We start from the raw sequence: 25,516 nt of genomic DNA on the forward strand, positions 1-25,516 counted from the left end.
ATATATAAAGATATACAGGTATAAGACAAAAAAAGGGAGTTTGCCCTATATAAAACCCTTCATACTTACTTGAAATGGCTTTTTAATCTACTAATAGTAACATTCCCAACAGAGATATGCATGCCCATCACACCTCACCCCAGGGGCCTACTATGCTGGACACACCTACAGAGTGCATGTGATGTCATGTGTCATTGGATTCTTTATAAACTAGAGCACATGCCACTCCAGAAGTGTTTGAGTCAAGTGCTCAACAGAGGCAGGTAAAGAAACAAATATATCTTTTATTGTGTCTCTCTTTCATTTCATTTAAATAGGGGCCTTCTTGGGAGAAATATATGTTGGTTTTGCTTATTGACAACAATTTGTGTTTTAATGTACATTTAATGTACATTTCAGCTCTTTTCGTTTGAGTTGACCAATGGCTGGCCAGAATGGTTCCTCTCTGGAGCTCAGCTTCCTGTACTACCAGTCCATAACAGGGACAATAGACTTCATGACAACAATAAAATCATTTCTCGTGCTGTCCACTGCCCTATTCTTCATCTCCCTGAACCTCATCATGTTCGTTGCCATGTGGAGTAAACCCAGCTTCCGTGAGACTTCCCGCTATCTTCTATTCAGCCAAATGCTCCTCAGTGACTCCATCCATCTGGGATTCACCACATTGCTCTACTCGTGTAGCATGGCTAACATCAACCTCATCAAGGTGCTCTGCTCCACGATCGTCCTTGTAAGCGGGACAACTTTCCGCATCTCCCCCCTGACGTTGGCTGTCATGTGTCTGGAACGCTATGTGGCCATTTGTTTCCCACTCCGACACACTGACATCGCCACCCCCGGGAGAACCAATATTGCCATTGCAGTGGTCTGGTTCCTAGGCTCTGTGAACTATGTAATTAATATAATATTTTTGGCAGCCACAGATGCCTATTTCCTAACCAAAACTATTTACTGCTCACAGGAGCGCCTCTTTCTGGCCAAGTGGCAGTTTGATGTGTTCCAGAGCTTCAATGGTGTCTTTTTTGTTGCCGTGGGGATCACCGTCACCAGCACCTACACAGGCATCATGATGGCAGCCCGGTCCGTCAAGGCCAAAAAGGCCAGCAGGACGGTTCTCCTTCACCTGGTCCAGTTGGTCCTCTGCCTCTCCTCCTTAGTGTACAGCAGCATCGAGAGAGCCCTGTCTACAATCAGCTCAGCCCTCTTTATCCACCTGCGCTACCTGACGTTCTTTCTCCTCGTCCTCCTGCCCCGCTGCCTGAGCCCCCTCATCTATGGACTGAGGGACGAAGGAGTTCGCCCCCTCTTCCTCTGCTACCTCCGCTGCAGACGCTGGAGGATCAAACCAAGCACAAAACATTAACATAGTATATCAAGATATTTCAAAATGTAAGGAAAAAGTCATAAAGACATTTTAAAGAGATTTATATGAATTTATCATTATAAAATTATAGTTCCAGTGCTGTGGGGAGTAGGCAAGGCAAAATCTCTCAGGGCCGGGGGGGGTGGGGGGCAGAGTAGTGAGATAGATCTCTGATCGTGATTAACTTTGCCAGGTCTTTGTTTCCTGTGTTTCTCCTTGAGTGTGTTTGTTTTCTTCTTCCCATGTCTTTAGATCCAGTAATTAATCACTACGTAATTTTTTCCCTACAAAAACAGCATAGCCCTGTACCATGTCTTTGTCATATTTTCCAAATCTAATGCGCCTTTCCTGTTGTCTGTATCTGTGTAATTGTTTGTGTTTACTTGCTTGCTGTCGTGCTTGATTATGTGCATTTTGAAGGCAAAAAAAATAACAACAAACAATACGCTGATGTCTGAGTTGTCAGGGTCTCATTTCCCCAACTGTAACTGGTGTTTGCTAAGACAGTATTTAGTGGCAATAGAAAAACTTTCGTCCAATAATACGAAATGGTGAACCACAAAACATACTGTAACTACCGGCAGGGGGAGGGGGCTCCCAGGTTAGTTAGCCAATGTTGTTTTATCGATTGGTATATTATGTACTAGCTGTGTCTTTCCATATATAAGAATATAAGAAATTTACAAATGAGAGGAGGCCATTCAGCCCATCAAGCTCGTTTGGGGAGAACTTAGCTAATAGCTCAGAGTTGTTAAAATCGTATCTAGCTCTGATTTAAAGGAACCCAGGGTTTTAGCTTGCATTACACTAGCAGGAAGACTATTCCATACTCTTCATTAACTACTTCATTAACTACATGCTGTGTAAAGAAGTGCTTCCTAAAACTCGTTTTAAAATGTTCTCCCGCTAATTTCCACTTATGGCCAGGAGTTCTAGCATTTCAACTGATATTGAAATAGCTATTTGACTGAATAGCATCCAGACCTGTTAGAATCTTATATACCTGGATCATATCCCCCCTTAGTCTCCTTTGCTCGAGGCTAAACAGATTCAGCTCAGCTAACCTCTCCTCATAAAACATTCCTCTAAGACCACCTACCTTGCGCCCGCCCCACCCCACAACCCTGTCCTCACTTAGCAGTTGGAAGATAGATGGATTATCACAAGACGATTACTAATACCAATTATTAACATGCCTCCGATTGACAACAGAATTTCCCTGCTGTGCTGTCGAGTGCGTGATGATTACAGAGGCTGAACGTGCTCCCTGCTCTGGGGAAGGACCTCCATCATGTGGGAGCCTGAGCTGGTCCTGCCTCCACACCTCTCCCCTGTGCTGCCATTAACACTCATCAATTATTAATGTCAGGCCTCTGATAGACGGCTGGTTTGTTCTGCTGCTGAGCAAACAGGGCTTCCCTGTGGAGATGAGCTACCTTGTGACAGTGCCGGACCCCACAGATCTCAGCCTGGGCCTAGTCAGTGCTGAGGCCTTCTGACCAACAGGCCTGATTGCACCCTTAGTCTGACCTAATCAAAACATCACATACACTCCAATACCTACATATGCAATGCAGCAGCTTGTTGGACAGTTAAACAGTGACCAGAATAATTAAACATTCAGTCCATTTACAGTTGTTGTGATTTTGTAATAAGTTAATCTGTGTTTTATGAATATTAAACTGCAGTTTACTAAAAGTACACTGCTTCATAAGCCCAGACAGAAACAAGACACACAAAATCACTGTAATTATTTTTAAAATCATTAAGCTTGACCGGGTTTAACCTTGTTGTTCTGTAGTGACCTCCAGTGTCAGCTGGATTCCTACAGGGAGGTGAGTGAATTTTAGCACATTAGCTGTGTAAAGTTATATGATGAATACTGCAGGGAAACGATGGCCGACAGTGCTCACAAAAGAGGACAGGTGGACCTCAGCTTCTTGCAATATTTACTGAGAGATAAATAAAAAAATATATAAATAGAACTACACACAACACACTTCTAAACTACACACCTGTATGGTGACACATAGGTTAATCAATAAAAATAGTCCAGCTGTGGGTGACCTCTGGCATTTAACATTTCTGATACAGAGCCAGAGTGAATATTTCATCACAAAAGCCACCAGCACAGGAATCACAGGGGCCTGAGCAGACTAGAAACAAGGGTAGATAACATGACTACAGAACATGACAACAAGACTAGATCAAGTAAGGCTAACTAAGAACAAAGGCACAAGTAAAAAAACAATGATCACAACATACAACATTTTTCCCATGTTGACCATCTACTTTGGAATTTAGGTTCCAACTTTTTCAAATAATACAGGTATATTACTTTATTAACTTGTACTTGCAGAGCGAACTGAACGTTACGTAATGCATATGTGTACCACAATAGCACCAGTCAACACTGGTCATTGTCCTACATTACTGCACACTAACCACCTTTGCAGCGAACACAGTGAATGTGAGATACCTAATGATCTTTTTCATTGAACTACAGCTTGAATGAGCTAAATAGAATCCCTACTCATTGCTTGAAATGGCTTCATAATAAATTAATAGTTACTCTTCAGGCAGAGATATGCATGCCCATCCTGTTTCACCCAAGAGGCCAATTATGCTGGACACACCTACAGAGTCCATGTGATGTCATGTGTCGTTTGATTTGTTATAAACTAGAGCACATGCCACTCTAGACGTGTTTGAGGCAAATGCTTAACAGAGGTAGGTAAAAAAACATCGCATATATTTTTCATTGTGTTTGTTTTTCATTTCAGTTAAATAGAGGTCCTTCTTTTCTTCTGAGAAAGATATGTAGGTGTTTCTAACTGTGAATGACAATTTGTGTTTTAATGTATATTTCTGCTCTTTTCATTTCAGAGTTAACCAATGGCTGACCAGAATGGTTCCTCTCTGGAGCTCAACTTCCTGTACTACCAGTCCATAACAGAGACAATAGACTTCATGAAAACAATAAAATCATCTCTCGTGCTGTCCACTGCCCTATTCTTCATCTCCCTGAACCTCATCATGTTCGTTGCCATGTGGAGTAAATCCAGCTTCCGTGAGACTTCCCGCTATCTTCTATTCAGCCAAATGCTCCTCAGTGACTCCATCCATCTGGGATTCACCACATTGCTCTACTCGTGTAGCATGGCTAACATCAACCTCATCAAGGTGCTCTGCTCCATGATCGTCCTTGTAAGCGGGACAACTTTCCGCATCTCCCCCCTGACGTTGGCTGTCATGTGTCTGGAACGCTATGTGGCCATTTGTTTCCCACTCCGACACACTGACATCGCCACCCCCGGGAGAACCAATATTGCCATTGCAGTGGTCTGGTTCCTAGGCTCTGTGAACTATGTAATTAATATAATATTTTTGGCAGCCACAGATACCTATTTCCTAACCAAAACTATTTACTGCACACAGGAGCGCCTCTTTCTGGCCAAATGGCAGTTTGATGTGTTCCAGAGCTTTAACGGTGTCTTTTTTGTTACCGTGGGGATCACCGTCATCAGCACCTACACAGGCATCATGATGGCAGCCCAGTCAATCAAGGCCAAAAAGGCCAGCAGGACGGTTCTCCTTCACCTGGTCCAGTTGGGCCTCTGCCTCTCCTCCTTCCTGTACAGCAGCATCGAGAGAGCCCTGTCTACAATCAGCTCAGCCCTCTTTATCCACCTGCGCACCCTAAACTTCTTTCTCCTCGTCCTCCTGCCCCGTTGCCTGAGCCCCCTCATCTATGACCTGAGAGACGAAGGAGTTCGCCCCCTCTTCCTCCGCTACCTCCGCTGCGGTCGCTGGAGGATCAAACCAAGCACAAGCACAAGATAAAATATATCAAGTTCATTCAAACTGTAAGGAAAATTTCAGAATGAAATATTAAAGAGGACAGATTTAAAGTGGTTTATATGAGTTCATAATTATAAAAACTATAGTTCCAGTGCTGTGGGGAGTAGGCGAGGTGCAGTTTGTCAGGGGTGGGGGGGTGGGACAGGTCTCTGATCGTGATTAACTTTGCCAGGTCTTTATTCCCTATGTTTCTGCTTGAGTGTGTTTGTCTTCTTCCCGGGTCTTTAGATCCAGTAATTAATCATCCATCCATCCATTTTCCAAACCGCTTACCCTACTGGGTCATGGGGGGTCCGGAGCCTATCCCGGAAGCAATGGGCACGAGGCAGGGGCAAGCCCATCGCAGGGCTCACTCACACACCATTCATTCAGACATACACACCGATGGGGAATTTAGCAAGTCCAATTAGCCTCAGCATGTCATTGGACTGTGAGGGGAAACCGGAGTACCCGGAGGAAACCCCACGACGACATGGGGAGAACATGCAAACTCCACACACATGTGACCCAGGCGGAGACTTGAACCCGGGTCCCAGAGGTGTGAGGCAACAGTGCTAACCACTGCACCACTATGCCGCCCCGTAATTAATCACTACATCATTTTTTCCCTACAAAAACAGCACAGCCCTGTACCATGTCTTTGCCTTATTTTCCAAATCTAATGCACCTTTCCTGTTGTCTGCACCTGTGTAACTTCTTGTGTTTACTTGCTTGCTGTTGTGCTTAAATAAGTGCATTTTCAATAGACAATAAAATAATAACAAACACAATGCTGGTGTCTGAGATATCTGGGTCTCATTTCCCTAACTTTTATTCACGTTTGCTAAGACAGTATTTAGTGGTAATACAAACACTTTTTTCCAATAATACAAAATGCTGAACCACGAAACATACTGTAAGTACCGGCAGGGGGAGGGGAGGGGGCTCCCAGGCTAATTAGCGAGTGTTGTGTTATCGATTGGCATATTATCCTCCTGCCAGTGAAGCAAGTGGCTGGTTGGCACTTCCAATCACATGCCTCTCTTTCCAGTCAGTGCTGTGTTTTTCCAGCTAGTCTAAGCTGTATCCAGTTCACAATAACTCCACCCCCTCAGCGAACTGTAATTGGAGAACAGGAATCACTGTTGGAAGTTTCTCTGCTATATCAAATCATGTTTACTTGCCTCAGTTTGCGTTAAGACATCAGTGCTGCACAAACAAACAAATCAATTAAGTAGAATCGGGTATAGCAGTGAATGAGACGCCAAATGATGTTCCAAGCAGCCATACTTCTAATATGTTTGTTGTTTTGATTATAAACGATAATAAATATATCATTAAGTAATAGTCATAGGGCCAGCACAGCTTATAGCACCAAGGTTGGCTCCTGTATCACTTCTCTATTTCCGTGGAGTTTGCACATCCTCTCTGAGTGGGGGGGTCTCTCAAACAGTCCAAAAAGTGGTTAGTTGAATTTGTGTCTTCATGTTGCCCAATGTGTGTATGACTCTGTGTGTGTTGTGACCTGTAATGGACTGTCTTTCTGTCCAGGGTGATCCCCTGCCATGCCCCCCAGGACCCTGTACTGACTTAGCGGTTGGAAGATACACAGATTACCACAAGACAATTATTAGTATCAAACATGCCTCTGATTAACAGCAGAATTTCCCTGCTGAGCTGTCGAGTGCGTGATGACTACAGAGGCTAAACATGCTCCCTGCTCTGGGGAAGGACGTCCATCATGTGGGAGCCTGAGCTGGTCCTGCCTCCACACCTCTCCCCTGTGCTGCCATTAACACTCATCAATTATTAATGTCAGTCCTGTGATAGACGGCTTGTTTGTTCTGCTGCTGAGCAAACAGGGCTTCCCTGTGGAGATGAGCTGCCTTGTGACAGTGCAGCACCCCACAGCTCTCTGCCTGGGCCTAGTCAGTGCTGAGGCCTTCTGAACAACAGGCCTGATTGCAGCCTTAGTCTGACCTAATCAAAACATCACATACACTCCAATACCTACATATGCAATGCTATAGCCTGTTAACCAATTAAACAATGACCAGAGTAGCTAAACCTTAATTAAACTGCAGTTTCCTAAAAGGACACTGCTACATAACCCCAGACAGAAAAAAATATAAACAAAACCATTGTTATTATTTTTACGATCATTAGGCTTGAGTGGGATTAACTTTGTTGCTCTGCAGTGACCTCTAGTGTCAGCTGGGCTCCTACCAGAAGGTGAGTGGAGTTAAGCGGATTAGCTGTGCAAAGTTACATGATGAATCCTGCAGCATGTAAAGGGAAAGGAAGCGGATGGTTGACAGTGCTCACAATAGCGGACAAGTGGACCTCAGCTTCCACAATATTTTATTGAGACATAAACAGGAAAATGTATAAGTAGACCTGTGTGAAACATTTGTCTTATAGGCTCGTTGTGTCTGTATGGAGGCACAAAGGTTAATGAATCAAAAATGTCCACAGAGAGGCTGGTCTCAGGCCTTTACCATTTCTGGTATGGAGCAGGACTGAAAACGTAATCACAATTTTGTTACAATATACAGTAGAAGCTTGGAACTGGAACGGCTCTTATCTCGACCAACTCGGACGTCAAGCAGGTCTTTCAGATTTCTTCCGATTTGCACCTCGACTGAAATCTTGGAACTTGTCTGTTGCAGCTTGACCAGAAACTCGGAACAAGACAAAACAAAACAGTCATGCTAAAATTTGTACGGATGGAGACGCGTCTCCCCTTCCAAGCAATAATCCCTCCTTTTCTCTTCCTCTCCACCTGCCACCTGCAGTACGCCAATCAGCTCACCTCAACAGAGCTGACGTGCTCATAAATTGTCACTTATTTCATGATTATTGCTTTCCTATGTGCGTTTCATGTGTATTTGCTTTGGTAATGATTTTATCATTGATTAGGTAGGTAGTTAGGTTTAAATAGGCAATCATTTGGGTCTGGAACAGAATAAATCCATTTACATTATTTGTTATGGGGAAATTCGACTTGGATCTCAATCAAATCACAACTCAACCAACCATCCAGAACAAATTAAGTTCATATTCCAAGGTACCACTGCGCTGTATCACAGATGGCAGTGGAACGTTTGCATAGAATTAATAAGGTAGAGTCAGTAACAGTAACGATAGAGTGACTCAAAGGTGAGGACTGCATCAAAAAAATAAAAGAAACAAAAAACAAACATGATGTAACACATGCAATATTCCCTTACAATCACTGAATAATTCCCTATATTGCTTCATCTTTCTTTTTAGTAAATAACAATGACAGTGAATGTGAGAAATCGTCTTCTTTAAACTGCAGATAATAAAATACAAAAAAAAGATATAAGATATATAAAGACATACAGATATAAGACAAAAAAAGAGAGTTTCTCCTATATAAAACCCTTCATCCTTACTTGAAATGGCTTTTTAATCTACTAATAGTAACATTCCCAACAGAGATATGCATGCCCATCACACCTCACCCCAGGGGCCTACTATGCTGGACACACCTACAGAGTGCATGTGATGTCATGTGTCATTGGATTCTTTATAAACTAGAGCACATGCTACTCCAGAAGTGTTTGAGTCAAGTACTCAACAGAGGCAGGTAAAGAAACAAATATATCTTTTATTGTGTCTCTCTTTCATTTCATTTAAATAGGGGCCTTCTTGGGAGAAATATATGTTGGTTTTGCTTACTGACAACAATTTGTGTTTTAATGTACATTTAATGTACATTTCAGCTCTTTTCATTTCAGAGTTAACCAATGCTGACCAGAATGGTTCCTCTCTGGAGCTCAGCTTCCTGTACTACCAGTCCATAACAGGGACAATAGACTTCATGACAACAATAAAATCATTTCTCGTGCTGTCCACTGCCCTATTCTTCATCTCCCTGAACCTCATCATGTTCGTTGCCATGTGGAGTAAACCCAGCTTCCGTGAGACTTCCCGCTATCTTCTATTCAGCCAAATGCTCCTCAGTGACTCCATCCATCTGGGATTCACCACATTGCTCTACTCGTGTAGCATGGCTAACATCAACCTCATCAAGGTCCTCTGCTCCACGATCGTCCTTGTAAGCGGGACAACTTTCCGCATCTCCCCCCTGACGTTGGCTGTCATGTGTCTGGAACGCTATGTGGCCATTTGTTTCCCACTCCGACACACTGACATCGCCACCCCCGGGAGAACCAATGTTGCCATTGCAGTGGTCTGGTTCCTAGGCTCTGTGAACTATGTAATTAATATGATATTTTTGGCAGCCACAGATGCCTATTTCCTAACCAAAACTATTTACTGCTCACAGGAGCGCCTCTTTCTGGCCAAGTGGCAGTTTGATGTGTTCCAGAGCTTCAACGGTGTCTTTTTTGTTGCCGTGGGGATCACCGTCACCAGCACCTACACAGGCATCATGATGGCAGCCCGGTCCGTCAAGGCCAAAAAGGCCAGCAGGACAGTTCTCCTTCACCTGGTCCAGTTGGTCCTCTGCCTCTCCTCCTTAGTGTACAGCAGCATCGAGAGAGCCCTGTCTACAATCAGCTCAGCCCTCTTTATCCACCTGCGCTACCTGACGTTCTTTCTCCTCGTCCTCCTGCCCCGCTGCCTGAGCCCCCTCATCTATGGACTGAGGGACGAAGGAGTTCGCCCCCTCTTCCTCTGCTACCTCCGCTGCAGACGCTGGAGGATCAAACCAAGCACAAAACATTAACATAGTATATCAAGATATTTCAAAATGTAAGGAAAAAGTCATAAAGACATTTTAAAGAGATTTATATGAATTTATCATTATAAAATTATAGTTCCAGTGCTGTGGGGAGTAGGCAAGGCGAAATCTCTCAGGGCCGGGGGGGGTGGGTGGGAAAGGTCTCTGATCGTGATTAACTTTGCCAGGTCTTTATTCCCTATGTTTCTGCTTGAGTGTGTTTGTCTTCTTCCCGGGTCTTTAGATCCAGTAATTAATCATCCATCCATTCATTTTCCAAACCGCTTACCCTACTGGGTCATGGGGGGTCCGGAGCCTATCCCGGAAGCAATGGGCATGAGGCAGGGGCCAGCCCATCGCAGGGCTCACTCACACACCATTCATTCAGACATACACACCGATGGGGAATTTAGCAAGTCCAATTAGCCTCAGCATGTCTTTGGACTGTGGGGGGAAACCGGAGTACCCGGAGGAAACCCCACGACGACATGGGGAGAACATGCAAACTCCACACACATGTGACCCAGGCGGAGACTTGAACCCGGGTCCCAGAGGTGTGAGGCAACAGTGCTAACCACTGCACCACTATGCCGCCCCGTAATTAATCACTACATCATTTTTTCCCTACAAAAACAGCACAGCCCTGTACCATGTCTTTGCCTTATTTTCCAAATCTAATGCACCTTTCCTGTTGTCTGCACCTGTGTAACTTCTTGTGTTTACTTGCTTGCTGTTGTGCTTAAATAAGTGCATTTTCAATAGACAATAAAATAATAACAAACACAATGCTGGTGTCTGAGATATCTGGGTCTCATTTCCCTAACTTTTATTCACGTTTGCTAAGACAGTATTTAGTGGTAATACAAACACTTTTTTCCAATAATACAAAATGCTGAACCACGAAACATACTGTAAGTACCGGCAGGGGGAGGGGAGGGGGCTCCCAGGCTAATTAGCGAGTGTTGTGTTATCGATTGGCATATTATCCTCCTGCCAGTGAAGCAAGTGGCTGGTTGGCACTTCCAGTCACATGCCTCTCTTTCCAGTCAGTGCTGTGTTTTTCCAGCTAGTCTAAGCTGTATCCAGTTCACAATAACTCCACCCCCTCAGCGAACTGTAATTGGAGAACAGGAATCACTGTTGGAAGTTTCTCTGCTATATCAAATCATGTTTACTTGCCTCAGTTTGCGTTAAGACATCAGTGCTGCACAAACAAACAAATCAATTAAGTAGAATCGGGTATAGCAGTGAATGAGACGCCAAATGATGTTCCAAGCAGCCATACTTCTAATATGTTTGTTGTTTTGATTATAAACGATAATAAATATATCATTAAGTAATAGTCATAGGGCCAGCACAGCTTATAGCACCAAGGTTGGCTCCTGTATCACTTCTCTATTTCCGTGGAGTTTGCACATCCTCTCTGAGTGGGGGGGTCTCTCAAACAGTCCAAAAAGTGGTTAGTTGAATTTGTGTCTTTATGTTGCCCAATGTGTGTATGACTCTGTGTGTGTTGTGACCTGTAATGGACTGTCTTTCTGTCCAGGGTGATCCCCTGCCATGCCCCCAAGGACCCTCTACTGACTTAGCGGTTGGAAGATACACAGATTACCACAAGACAATTATTAGTATCAAACATGCCTCTGATTAACAGCAGAATTTCCCTGCTGAGCTGTCGAGTGCGTGATGATTACAGAGGCTAAACATGCTCCCTGCTCTGGGGAAGGACCTCCATCATGTGGGAGCCTGAGCTGGTCCTGCCTCCACACCTCTCCCCTGTGCTGCCATTAACACTCATCAATTATTAATGTCAGTCCTGTGATAGACGGCTTGTTTGTTCTGCTGCTGAGCAAACAGGGCTTCCCTGTGGAGATGAGCTGCCTTGTGACAGTGCAGCACCCCACAGCTCTCTGCCTGGGCCTAGTCAGTGCTGAGGCCTTCTGAACAACAGGCCTGATTGCAGCCTTAGTCTGACCTAATCAAAAAATCACATACACTCCAATACCTACATATGCAATGCTATAGCCTGTTAACCAATTAAACAATGACCAGAGTAGCTAAACCTTAATTAAACTGCAGTTTCCTAAAAGGACACTGCTACATAACCCCAGACAGAAAAAAATATAAACAAAACCATTGTTATTATTTTTACGATCATTAGGCTTGAGTGGGATTAACTTTGTTGCTCTGCAGTGACCTCTAGTGTCAGCTGGGCTCCTACCAGAAGGTGAGTGGAGTTAAGCGGATTAGCTGTGCAAAGTTACATGATGAATCCTGCAGCATGTAAAGGGAAAGGAAGCGGATGGTTGACAGTGCTCACAATAGCGGACAAGTGGACCTCAGCTTCCACAATATTTTATTGAGACATAAACAGGAAAATGTATAAGTAGACCTGTGTGAAACATTTGTCTTATAGGCTCGTTGTGTCTGTATGGAGGCACAAAGGTTAATGAATCAAAAATGTCCACAGAGAGGCTGGTCTCAGGCCTTTACCATTTCTGGTATGGAGCAGGACTGAAAACGTAATCACAATTTTGTTACAATATACAGTAGAAGCTTGGAACTGGAACGGCTCTTATCTCGACCAACTCGGACGTCAAGCAGGTCTTTCAGATTTCTTCCGATTTGCACCTCGACTGAAATCTTGGAACTTGTCTGTTGCAGCTTGACCAGAAACTCGGAACAAGACAAAACAAAACAGTCATGCTAAAATTTGTACGGATGGAGACGCGTCTCCCCTTCCAAGCAATAATCCCTCCTTTTCTCTTCCTCTCCACCTGCCACCTGCAGTACGCCAATCAGCTCACCTCAACAGAGCTGACGTGCTCATAAATTGTCACTTATTTCATGATTATTGCTTTCCTATGTGCGTTTCATGTGTATTTGCTTTGGTAATGATTTTATCATTGATTAGGTAGGTAGTTAGGTTTAAATAGGCAATCATTTGGGTCTGGAACAGAATAAATCCATCTACATTATTTGTTATGGGGAAATTCGACTTGGATCTCAATCAAATCACAACTCAACCAACCATCCAGAACAAATTAAGTTCATATTCCAAGGTACCACTGCGCTGTATCACAGATGGCAGTGGAACGTTTGCATAGAATTAATAAGGTAGAGTCAGTAACAGTAACGATAGAGTGACTCAAAGGTGAGGACTGCATCAAAAAAATAAAAGAAACAAAAAACAAACATGATGTAACACATGCAATATTCCCTTACAATCACTGAATAATTCCCTATATTGCTTCATCTTTCTTTTTAGTAAATAACAATGACAGTGAATGTGAGAAATCGTCTTCTTTAAACTGCAGATAATAAAATACAAAAAAAAGATATAAGATATATAAAGACATACAGATATAAGACAAAAAAAGAGAGTTTCTCCTATATAAAACCCTTCATCCTTACTTGAAATGGCTTTTTAATCTACTAATAGTAACATTCCCAACAGAGATATGCATGCCCATCACACCTCACCCCAGGGGCCTACTATGCTGGACACACCTACAGAGTGCATGTGATGTCATGTGTCATTGGATTCTTTATAAACTAGAGCACATGCTACTCCAGAAGTGTTTGAGTCAAGTACTCAACAGAGGCAGGTAAAGAAACAAATATATCTTTTATTGTGTCTCTCTTTCATTTCATTTAAATAGGGGCCTTCTTGGGAGAAATATATGTTGGTTTTGCTTACTGACAACAATTTGTGTTTTAATGTACATTTAATGTACATTTCAGCTCTTTTCGTTTCAGAGTTGACCAATGGCTGGCCAGAATGGTTCCTCTCTGGAGCTCAACTTCCTGTACTACCAGTCCATGACAGGGACAATAGACTTCATGACAACAATAAAATCATCTCTCGTGCTGTCCACTGCCCTATTCTTCATCTCCCTGAACCTCATCATGTTCGTTGCCATGTGGAGTAAACCCAGCTTCCGTGAGACTTCCCGCTATCTTCTATTCAGCCAAATGCTCCTCAGTGACTCCATCCATTTGGGATTCACCACATTGCTCTACTCATGTAGCATGGCTAACATCAACCTCATCAAGGTGCTCTGCTCCATGATCGTCCTTGTAAGCGGGACAACTTTCCGCATCTCCCCCCTGACGTTGGCTGTCATGTGTCTGGAACGCTATGTGGCCATTTGTTTCCCACTCCGACACACTGACATCGCCACCCCCAGGAGATCCAATATTGCCATTGCAGTGGTCTGGTTCCTAGGCTCTGTGAACTATGTAATTAATATAATATCTTTGGCAGCCACAGATACCTATTTCCTAACCAAAACTATTTACTGCACACAGGAGCGCCTCTTTCTGGCCAAATGGCAGTTTGATGTGTTCCAGAGCTTTAACGGTGTCTTTTTTGTTACCGTGGGGATTACCGTCATCAGCACCTACACAGGCATCATGATGGCAGCCCAGTCAATCAAGGCCAAAAAGGCCAGCAGGACGGTTCTCCTTCACCTGGTCCAGTTGGGCCTCTGCCTCTCCTCCTTCCTGTTCAGCAGCATCGAGAGAGCCCTGTCTACAATCAGCTCAGCCCTCTTTATCCACCTGCGCTACCTGAACTTCTTTCTCCTCGTCCTCCTACCCCGCTGCCTGAGCCCCCTCATCTATGGACTGAGGGACGAAGGAGTTCGTCCCCTCTTCCTCTGTTACCTCCGCTGCAGTCGCTGGAGGATCAAACCAAGCACAAAACATTAACATAGTATATCAAGATATTTCAAAATGTAAGGAAAAAGTCATAAAGACATTTTAAAGAGATTTATATGAATTTATCATTATAAAATTATAGTTCCAGTGCTGTGGGGAGTAGGCAAGGCGAAATCTCTCAGGGCGGGGGGCAGAGTAGTGGGATAGGTCTCTGATCGTGATTAACTTTGCCAGGTCTTTGTTTGCTGTGTTTCTCCTTGAGTGTGTTTGTTTTCTTCTTCCCATGTCTTTAGATCCAGTAATTAATCACTACGTAATTTTTTCCCTACAAAAACAGCACAGCCCTGTACCATGTCTTTGCCTTATTTTCCAAATCTAATGCACCTTTCCTGTTGTCTGTATCTGTGTAATTGTTTGTGTTTACTTGCTTGCTGTCGTGCTTGATTATGTGCATTTTGAAGGCAAAAAAAATAACAACAAACAATACGCTAATGTCTGAATTGTCAGGGTCTCATTTCCCCAACTGTAACTGGTGTTTGCTAAAACAGTATTTAGTGGCAATAGAAACTCTTTCTTCCAATAATACGAAATGCTGAACCACAAAACATACTGTAACTACCGGCAGGGGGAGGGGGCTCCCAGGTTAGTTAGCCAATGTTGTTTTATCGATTGGTATATTATGTACTAGCTGTGTCTTTCCATATATAAGAATATAAGAAATTTACAAATGAGAGGAGGCCATTCAGCCCATCAAGCTCGTTTGGGGAGAACTTAGCTAATAGCTCAGAGTTGTTAAAATCTTATCTAGCTCTGATTTAAAGGAACCCAGGGTTTTAGCTTGCATTACACTAGCAGGAAGACTATTCCATACTCTTCATTAACTACTTCATTAACTACATGCTGTGTAAGGAAGTGCTTCCTCAAATTCGTTTTAAAATGTTCTCCCGCTAATTTCCACTTATGGCCAGGAGTTCTAGCATTTCAACTGATATTGAAATAGCTATTTGACTGAATAGCATCCAGACCTGTTAGAATCTTATATACCTGGATCATATCCCCCCTTAGTCTCCTTTGCTCGAGGCTAAACAGATTCAGCTCAGCTAACCTCTCCTCATAAAACATTCCTCTAAGACCACCTACCTTGCGCCCACCCCACCCCACAACCCTGTCCTCACTTAGCAGTTGGAAGATAGATGGATTATCACAAGACGATTACTAATACCAATTATTAACATGCCTCCGATTGACAACAGAATTTCCCTGCTGAGCTGTCGAGTGCGTGATGATTACAGAGGCTGAACGTGCTCCCTGCTCTGGGGAAGGACCTCCATCATGTGGGAGCCTGAGCTGGTCCTGCCTCCACACCTCTCTCCTGTGCTGCCATTAACACTCATCAATTACTAATGTCAGTCCTGTGATGGACGGCTTGTTTGTTCTGCTGCTGAGCAAACAGGGCTTCCCTGTGGAGATGAGCTACCTTGTGACAGTGCCGGACCCCACAGATCTCAGCCTGGGCCTAGTCAGTGCTGAGGCCTTCTGACCAACAGGCCTGATTGCACCCTTAGTCTGACCTAAGCAAAACATCACATACACTCCAATACCTACATATGCAATGCTGCAGCTTGTTGGACAGTTAAACAGTGACCAGAATAATTAAACATTCAGTCCATTTACAGTTGCTGTGATTTTGTAATAAGTTAATCTGTGTTTTATGAATATTAAACTGCAGTTTACTAAAAGTACACTGCTTCATAAGCACAGACAGAAACAAGACACACAAAATCACTGTAATTATTTTTAAAATCATTAAGCTTGACCGGGTTTAACCTTGTTGTTCTGTAGTGACCTCCAGTGTCAGCTGGATTCCTACAGGGAGGTGAGTGAATTTTAGCACATTAGCTGTGTAAAGTTACATGATGAATACTGCAGGGAAACGATGGCCGACAGTGCTCACAACAGAGGACAAGTGGACCTCAGCTTCTTGCAATATTTACTGAGAGATAAATAGAAAAATATATAAATAGAACTACACACAACACACTTCTAAACTACACACCTGTATGGTGACACATAGGTTAATCAATAAAAATAGTCCAGCTGTGGGTGACCTCTGGCGTTTAACATTTCTGATACAGAGCCAGAGTGAATATTTCATCACAAAAGCCACCAGCACAGGAATCACAGGGGCCTGAGCAGACTAGAAACAAGGGTAGATAACATGACTACAGAACATGACAACAAGACTAGATCAAGTAAGGCTAACTAAGAACAAAGGCACAAGTAAAAAAACAATTATCACAACATACAACATTTTTCCCATGTTGACCATCTACTTTGGAATTTAGGTTCCAACTTTTTCAAATAATACAGGTATATTACTTTATTAACTTGTACTTGCAGAGTGAACTGAACGTTACGTAATGCATATGTGTACCACAATAGCACCAGTCAACACTGGTCATTGTCCTACATTACTGCACACTAACCACCTTTGCAGCGAACACAGTGAATGTGAGATACCTAATGATCTTTTTCATTGAACTACAGCTTGAATGAGCTAAATAGAATCCCTACTCATTGCTTGAAATGGCTTCATAATAAATTAATAGTTACTCTTCAGGCAGAGATATGCATGCCCATCCTGTTTCACCCAAGAGGCCAATTATGCTGGACACACCTACAGAGTCCATGTGATGTCATGTGTCGTTTGATTTGTTATAAACTAGAGCACATGCCACTCTAGACGTGTTTGAGGCAAATGCTTAACAGAGGCAGGTAAAAAAACATCGCATATATTTTTCATTGTGTTTGTTTTTCATTTCAGTTAAATAGAGGTCCTTCTTTTCTTCTGAGAAAGATATGTAGGTGTTTCTAACTGTGAATGACAATTTGTGTTTTAATGTATATTTCTGCTCTTTTCATTTCAGAGTTAACCAATGGCTGACCAGAATGGTTCCTCTCTGGAGCTCAGCTTCCTGTACTACCAGTCCATAACAGGGACAATAGACTTCATGACAACAATAAAATCATTTCTCGTGCTGTCCACTGCCCTATTCTTCATCTCCCTGAACCTCATCATGTTCGTTGCCATGTGGAGTAAACCCAGCTTCCGTGAGACTTCCCGCTATATTCTATTCAGCCAAATGCTCCTCAGTGACTCCATCCATCTGGGATTCACCACATTGCTCTACTCGTGTAGCATGGCTAACATCAACCTCATCAAGGTCCTCTGCTCCACGATCGTCCTTGTAAGCGGGACAACTTTCCGCATCTCCCCCCTGACGTTGGCTGTCATGTGTCTGGAACGCTATGTGGCCATTTGTTTCCCACTCCGACACACTGACATCGCCACCCCCGGGAGAACCAATGTTGCCATTGCAGTGGTCTGGTTCCTAGGCTCTGTGAACTATGTAATTAATATGATATTTTTGGCAGCCACAGATGCCTATTTCCTAACCAAAACTATTTACTGCTCACAGGAGCGCCTCTTTCTGGCCAAGTGGCAGTTTGATGTGTTCCAGAGCTTCAACGGTGTCTTTTTTGTTGCCGTGGGGATCACCGTCACCAGCACCTACACAGGCATCATGATGGCAGCCCGGTCCGTCAAGGCCAAAAAGGCCAGCAGGACAGTTCTCCTTCACCTGGTCCAGTTGGTCCTCTGCCTCTCCTCCTTAGTGTACAGCAGCATCGAGAGAGCCCTGTCTACAATCAGCTCAGCCCTCTTTATCCACCTGCGCTACCTGACGTTCTTTCTCCTCGTCCTCCTGCCCCGCTGCCTGAGCCCCCTCATCTATGGACTGAGGGACGAAGGAGTTCGCCCCCTCTTCCTCTGCTACCTCCGCTGCAGACGCTGGAGGATCAAACCAAGCACAAAACATTAACATAGTATATCAAGATATTTCAAAATGTAAGGAAAAAGTCATAAAGACATTTTAAAGAGATTTATATGAATTTATCATTATAAAATTATAGTTCCAGTGCTGTGGGGAGTAGGCAAGGCAAAATCTCTCAGGGCCGGGGGGGGTGGGTGGGAAAGGTCTCTGATCGTGATTAACTTTGCCAGGTCTTTATTCCCTATGTTTCTGCTTGAGTGTGTTTGTCTTCTTCCCGGGTCTTTAGATCCAGTAATTAATCATCCATCCATTCATTTTCCAAACCGCTTACCCTACTGGGTCATGGGGGGTCCGGAGCCTATCCCGGAAGCAATGGGCACGAGGCAGGGGCCAGCCCATCGCAGGGCTCACTCACACACCATTCATTCAGACATACACACCGATGGGGAATTTAGCAAGTCCAATTAGCCTCAGCATGTCTTTGGACTGTGGGGGGAAACCGGAGTACCCGGAGGAAACCCCACGACGACATGGGGAGAACATGCAAACTCCACACACATGTGACCCAGGCGGAGACTTGAACCCGGGTCCCAGAGGTGTGAGGCAACAGTGCTAACCACTGCACCACTATGCCGCCCCGTAATTAATCACTACATCATTTTTTCCCTACAAAAACAGCACAGCCCTGTACCATGTCTTTGCCTTATTTTCCAAATCTAATGCACCTTTCCTGTTGTCTGCACCTGTGTAACTTCTTGTGTTTACTTGCTTGCTGTTGTGCTTAAATAAGTGCATTTTCAATAGACAATAAAATAATAACAAACACAATGCTGGTGTCTGAGATATCTGGGTCTCATTTCCCTAACTTTTATTCACGTTTGCTAAGACAGTATTTAGTGGTAATACAAACACTTTTTTCCAATAATACAAAATGCTGAACCACGAAACATACTGTAAGTACCGGCAGGGGGAGGGGAGGGGGCTCCCAGGCTAATTAGCGAGTGTTGTGTTATCGATTGGCATATTATCCTCCTGCCAGTGAAGCAAGTGGCTGGTTGGCACTTCCAGTCACATGCCTCTCTTTCCAGTCAGTGCTGTGTTTTTCCAGCTAGTCTAAGCTGTATCCAGTTCACAATAACTCCACCCCCTCAGCGAACTGTAATTGGAGAACAGGAATCACTGTTGGAAGTTTCTCTGCTATATCAAATCATGTTTACTTGCCTCAGTTTGCGTTAAGACATCAGTGCTGCACAAACAAACAAATCAATTAAGTAGAATCGGGTATAGCAGTGAATGAGACGCCAAATGATGTTCCAAGCAGCCATACTTCTAATATGTTTGTTGTTTTGATTATAAACGATAATAAATATATCATTAAGTAATAGTCATAGGGCCAGCACAGCTTATAGCACCAAGGTTGGCTCCTGTATCACTTCTCTATTTCCGTGGAGTTTGCACATCCTCTCTGAGTGGGGGGGTCTCTCAAACAGTCCAAAAAGTGGTTAGTTGAATTTGTGTCTTTATGTTGCCCAATGTGTGTATGACTCTGTGTGTGTTGTGACCTGTAATGGACTGTCTTTCTGTCCAGGGTGATCCCCTGCCGTGCCCCCCAGGACCCTGTACTGACTTAGCGGTTGGAAGATACACAGATTACCACAAGACAATTATTAGTATCAAACATGCCTCTGATTAACAGCAGAATTTCCCTGCTGAGCTGTCGAGTGCGTGATGATTACAGAAGCTAAACATGCTCCCTGCTCTAGGGAAGGACCTCCATCATGTGGGAGCCTGAGCTGGTCCTGCCTCCACACCTCTCCCCTGTGCTGCCATTAACACTCATCAATTATTAATGTCAGTCCTGTGATGGACGGCTTGTTTGTTCTGCTGCTGAGCAAACAGGGCTTCCCTGTGGAGATGAGCTACCTTGTGACAGTGCGGGACCCCACAGATCTCAGCCTGGGCCTAGTCAGTGCTGAGGCCTTCTGAACAACAGGCCTGATTGCAGCCTTAGTCTGACCTAATCAAAACATCACATACACTCCAATACCTACATATGCAATGCTATAGCCTGTTAACCAATTAAACAATGACCAGAGTAGCTAAACCTTAATTAAACTGCAGTTTCCTAAAAGGACACTGCTACATAACCCCAGACAGAAAAAAATATAAATAAAACCATTGTTATTATTTTTACGATCATTAGGCTTGAGCGGGATTAACTTTGTTGCTCTGCAGTGACCTCTAGTGTCAGCTGGGCTCCTACCAGAAGGTGAGTGGAGTTAAGCGGATTAGCTGTGCAAAGTTACATGATGAATCCTGCAGCATGTAAAGGGAAAGGAAGCGGATGGTTGACAGTGCTCACAATAGCGGACAAGTGGACCTCAGCTTCCACAATATTTTATTGAGACATAAACAGGAAAATGTATGAGTAGACCTGTGTGAAACATTTGTCTTATAGGCTCGTTGTGTCTGTATGGAGGCACAAAGGTTAATGAATCAAAAATGTCCACAGAGAGGCTGGTCTCAGGCCTTTACCATTTCTGGTATGGAGCAGGACTGAAAACGTAATCACAATTTTGTTACAATATACAGTAGAAGCTTGGAACTGGAACGGCTCTTATCTCGACCAACTCGGACGTCAAGCGAGTCTCTCAGATTTCTTCCGATTTGCACCTCGACTGAAATCTTGGAACTTGTCTGTTGCAGCTTGACCAGAAACTCGGAACAAGACAAAACAAAATAGTCATGCTAAAATTTGTACGGATGGAGACGCGTCTCCCCTTCCAAGCAATAATCCCTCCTTTTCTCTTCCTCTCCAGCTGCCACCTGCAGTACACCATCAGCTCACCTCAACAGAGCTGACATGCTCATAAATTGTCACTTATTTCATGATTATTGCTTTCCTATGTGCATTTTCATGTGTATTAGCTTTATATTGATTGGTAATGATTTTTTCATTGATTAGGTAGGTAGATGGGTTTAAATAGGCAAACAAATTAAGTTCATATTCCAAGGTACCACTGCGCTGTATCACAGATGGCAGTGGAACGTTTGCATAGAATTAATAAGGTAGAGTCAGTAACAGTAACGATAGAGTGACTCAAGGTGAGGACTGCATCAAAAAAATAAAAGAAACAAAAAACAAACATGATGTAACACATGCAATATTCCCTTACAATCACTGAATAATTCCCTATACTGCTTCATCTTTCTTTTTAGTAAATAACAATGACAGTGAATGTGAGAAATCGTCTTCTTTAAACTACAGATAATACAAGACAAAAAAGATATAAGATATATAAAGATATATGTCACGATCGCGGGTCATGCTGAGCGGCGATTGTGTGGGCAGGCGTGCAAGGAGCAGGCGAGACAGGCGAAAGTCAGGGCAAACAACGAGTTTAATCCAGAGATCAGGGACCAGGGAACACCAGACAGGAAAGCACATCACCATGCCACAATGACGGACAAGGGGAACAGGTAAGACCAGGACTTAAATAGGACGTGACTAATCAAAATAAGCAGACACAGATGGAGACGATCAGGGAAGCACACGTGGGTAAGCAGGGGGCGTGGCACACACGAGGAGGGGACGAGCCGGGCATGACAATATACAGATATAACACAAAAAAGGGAGTTTGCCCTATATAAAACCCTTCATCCTTACTTGAAATGGCTTTTTAATCTACTAATAGTAACATTCCCAACAGAGATATGCATGCCCATCACACCTCACCCCAGGGGTCTACTATGCTGGACACACCTACAGAGTGCATGTGATGTCATGTGTCATTGGATTCTTTATAAACTAGAGCACATGCTACTCCAGAAGTGTTTGAGTCAAGTGCTCAACAGAGGCAGGTAAAGAAACAAATATATCTTTTATTGTGTCTCTCTTTCATTTCATTTAAATAGGGGCCCTCTTGGGAGAAATATATGTTGGTTTTGCTGACTGACAACAATTTGTGTTTTAATGTACATTTAATGTACATTTCAGCTCTTTTCATTTCAGAGTTAACCAATGGCTGACCAGAATGGTTCCTCTCTGGAGCTCAACTTCCTGTACTACCAGTCCATGACAGGGACAATAGACTTCATGACAACAATAAAATCATCTCTCGTGCTGTCCACTGCCCTATTCTTCATCTCCCTGAACCTCATCATGTTCGTTGCCATGTGGAGTAAACCCAGCTTCCGTGAGACTTCCCGCTATCTTCTATTCAGCCAAATGCTCCTCAGTGACTCCATCCATCTGGGATTCACCACATTGCTCTACTCGTGTAGCATGGCTAACATCAACCTCATCAAGGTGCTCTGCTCCATGATCGTCCTTGTAAGCGGGACAACTTTCCGCATCTCCCCCCTGACGTTGGCTGTCATGTGTCTGGAACGCTATGTGGCCATTTGTTTCCCACTCCGACACACTGACATCGCCACCCCCAGGAGAACCAATATTGCCATTGCAGTGGTCTGGTTCCTGGGCTCTGTGAACTATGTGATTGATATCATTTTTTTAGCAGCTACAGCTACTTTCTGGCCAAGTGGCAGTTTGATGTGTTCCAGAGCTTCAACGGTGTCTTTTTTGTTGCCGTGGGGATCATCGTCATCGGCAACTACACAGGCATCATGATCGCAGCCCGGTCCATCAAGGCCAAAAAGGCCAGCAGGACGGTTCTCCTTCACCTGGTCCAGTTGGGCCTCTGCCTCACCTCCTTCCTATATAGCAGCATTGAGAGAGCCCTGTCCACAGTCACCTTAGCTTCCTTTATCCACCTGCGCTACCTGATCGTCTTTCTCCTTGTCCTCCTGCCCCGCTGCCTGAACCCCCTCATCTAGACGAAGAGACGAAGGAGTTCGCCCCCTCTTCCTCTGCTACCTCCGCTGCAGGATCAAACCAAGCACAAAACATCCATCCATCCATCCATTTTCCAAACCGCTTATCCCATTGGGTCGCGGGGGGTCCGGAGCCTATCCCGGAATCAATGGGCACAAGGCAGGGAACAACCCAGGATGGGGGGCCAGCCCATCGCAGGGCACACTCACACACCATTCACTCACACATGCACACCTACGGGCAATTCAGCAACTCCAATTAGCCTCAGCATGTTTTTGGACTGTGGGGGGAAACCGGAGTACCCGGAGGAAACCCCACGACGACACAGGGAGAACATGCAAACTCCGCACACATGTGACCCAGGCGGAGACTCGAACCCGGGTCCCAGAGGTGTGAGGCGACAGTGCTAACCACTGCACCACCATGCCGCCCCGCACAAAACATTAACATAGTATATCAAGATATTTCAAAATGTAAGGAAAAAGTCATAAAGACATTTTAAAGTGATTTATATGAATTTATCATTATAAAATTATATTTCCAGTGATGTGGGGAGTAGGCAAGGCGAAATCTCTCAGGGCGGGGGGCAGAGTAGTGGGATAGGTCTCTGATCGTGATTAACTTTGCCAGGTCTTTGTTTCCTGTGTTTCTCCTTGAGTGTGTTTGTTTTCTTCTTCCCATGTCTTTAGATCCAGTAATCACTACGAAATTTTTTCCCTACAAAAACAGCACAGCCCTGTACCATGTCTTTGCCTTATTTTCCAAATCTAATGCGCCTTTCCTGTTGTCTGTATCTGTGTAATTGTTTGTGTTTACTTGCTTGCTGTCGTGCTTGATTATGTGCATTTTGAAGGCAAAAAAAATAACAACAAACAATACGCTGATGTCTGAGTTGTCAGGGTCTCATTTCCCCAACTGTAACTGGTGTTTGCTAAGACAGTATTTAGTGGCAATAGAAAAACTTTCTTCCAATAATACGAAATGGTGAACCACAAACATACTGTAACTACCGGCAGGGGGAGGGGGCTCCCAGGTTAGTTAGCCAATGTTGTTTTATCGATTGGTATATTATGTACTGGCTGTGTCTTTCCATATATAAGAATATAAGAAATTTACAAATGAGAGGAGGCCATTCAGCCCATCAAGCTCGTTTGGGGAGAACTTAGTTAATAGCTCAGAGTTGTTAAAATCTTATCTAGCTCTGATTTAAAGGAACCCAGGGTTTTAGCTTGCATTACACTAGCAGGAAGACTATTCCATACTCTTCATTAACTACTTCATTAACTACATGCTGTGTAAGGAAGTGCTTCCTCAAATTCGTTTTAAAATGTTCTCCCGCTAATTTCCACTTATGGCCAGGAGTTCTAGCATTTAAACTGATATTGAAATAGCTATTTGACTGAATAGCATCCAGACCTGTTAGAATCTTATATACCTGGATCATATCCCCCCTTAGTCTCCTTTGCTCGAGGCTAAACAGATTCAGCTCAGCTAACCTCTCCTCATAAAACATTCCTCTAAGACCACCTACCTTGCGCCCACCCCACCCCACAACCCTGTCCTCACTTAGCAGTTGGAAGATAGATGGATTATCACAAGACGATTACTAATACCAATTATTAACATGCCTCCGATTGACAACAGAATTTCCCTGCTGAGCTGTCGAGTGCGTGATGATTACAGAGGCTGAACGTGCTCCCTGCTCTGGGGAAGGACCTCCATCATGTGGGAGCCTGAGCTGGTCCTGCCTCCACACCTCTCCCCTGTGCTGCCATTAACACTCATCAATTATTAATGTCAGTCCTGTGATAGACGGCTTGTTTGTTCTGCTGCTGAGCAAACAGGGCTTCCCTGTGGAGATGAGCTACCTTGTGACACTGCCGGACCCCACAGATCTCAGCCTGGGCCTAGTCAGTGCTGAGGCCTTCTGACCAACAGGCCTGATTGTACCCTTAGTCTGACCTAAGCAAAACATCACATACACTCCAATACCTACATATGCAATGCTGCAGCTTGTTGGACAGTTAAACAGTGACCAGAATAATTAAACATTCAGTCCATTTACAGTTGCTGTGATTTTGTAATAAGTTAATCTGTGTTTTATGAATATTAAACTGCAGTTTACTAAAAGTACACTGCTTCATAAGCCCAGACAGAAACAAGACACACAAAATCACTGTAATTATTTTTAAAATCATTAAGCTTGACCGGGTTTAACCTTGTTGTTCTGTAGTGACCTCCAGTGTCAGCTGGATTCCTACAGGGAGGTG

General features: G+C 43.9%; 5 protein-coding genes across 7 annotated transcripts in view; all 5 read left to right on the forward strand.

Moving 5' to 3' along the window:
• LOC125720979 (odorant receptor 131-2-like) overlaps positions 1–25,516 on the forward strand; it is a 73,654-nt gene that overhangs the window by 4,034 nt on the left and 44,104 nt on the right. The window lies entirely within an intron of this gene.
• Positions 231–14,670, forward strand: LOC125720980 (odorant receptor 131-2-like). 2 transcript variants are annotated; one of them, XM_048996907.1, is made up of 2 exons: positions 231–263; positions 13,677–14,670. In XM_048996907.1, exon 2 carries the CDS (start codon positions 13,686–13,688, stop codon positions 14,628–14,630), a length of 945 nt encoding a protein of 314 aa, XP_048852864.1. In that variant the 5' UTR covers positions 231–263; positions 13,677–13,685; the 3' UTR covers positions 14,631–14,670. The 2 variants fall into 2 exon arrangements, with proteins under 2 accessions (XP_048852864.1, XP_048852863.1); XM_048996906.1 differs by having other exon boundaries at positions 233–263; positions 13,662–14,670.
• LOC125720848 (odorant receptor 131-2-like) lies at positions 4,262–5,209 on the forward strand. Its single transcript, XM_048996711.1, has one exon. The coding sequence runs from the start codon at positions 4,262–4,264 to the stop codon at positions 5,207–5,209; it is 948 nt and encodes a 315-aa protein (XP_048852668.1).
• LOC125720976 (odorant receptor 131-2-like) overlaps positions 8,790–25,516 on the forward strand; it is a 55,864-nt gene continuing 39,137 nt past the window's right edge. Inside the window, exon 1 of one of the 2 annotated variants that reach the window (XM_048996899.1) lies at positions 8,790–8,819. The gene's annotated coding sequence lies outside the window, so the exon portion shown is untranslated. Of the gene's footprint in view, positions 8,820–13,495; positions 13,526–25,516 lie in introns of those variants that run through there. The other variant, XM_048996900.1, reaches the window with a different exon arrangement.
• LOC125720849 (odorant receptor 131-2-like) lies at positions 17,516–18,460 on the forward strand. Its single transcript, XM_048996712.1, has one exon. The coding sequence runs from the start codon at positions 17,516–17,518 to the stop codon at positions 18,458–18,460; it is 945 nt and encodes a 314-aa protein (XP_048852669.1).

The sequence above is a fragment of the Brienomyrus brachyistius genome, unplaced genomic scaffold (assembly GCF_023856365.1).
Source record: "Brienomyrus brachyistius isolate T26 unplaced genomic scaffold, BBRACH_0.4 scaffold27, whole genome shotgun sequence".
Taxonomy (NCBI): domain Eukaryota; kingdom Metazoa; phylum Chordata; class Actinopteri; order Osteoglossiformes; family Mormyridae; genus Brienomyrus; species Brienomyrus brachyistius.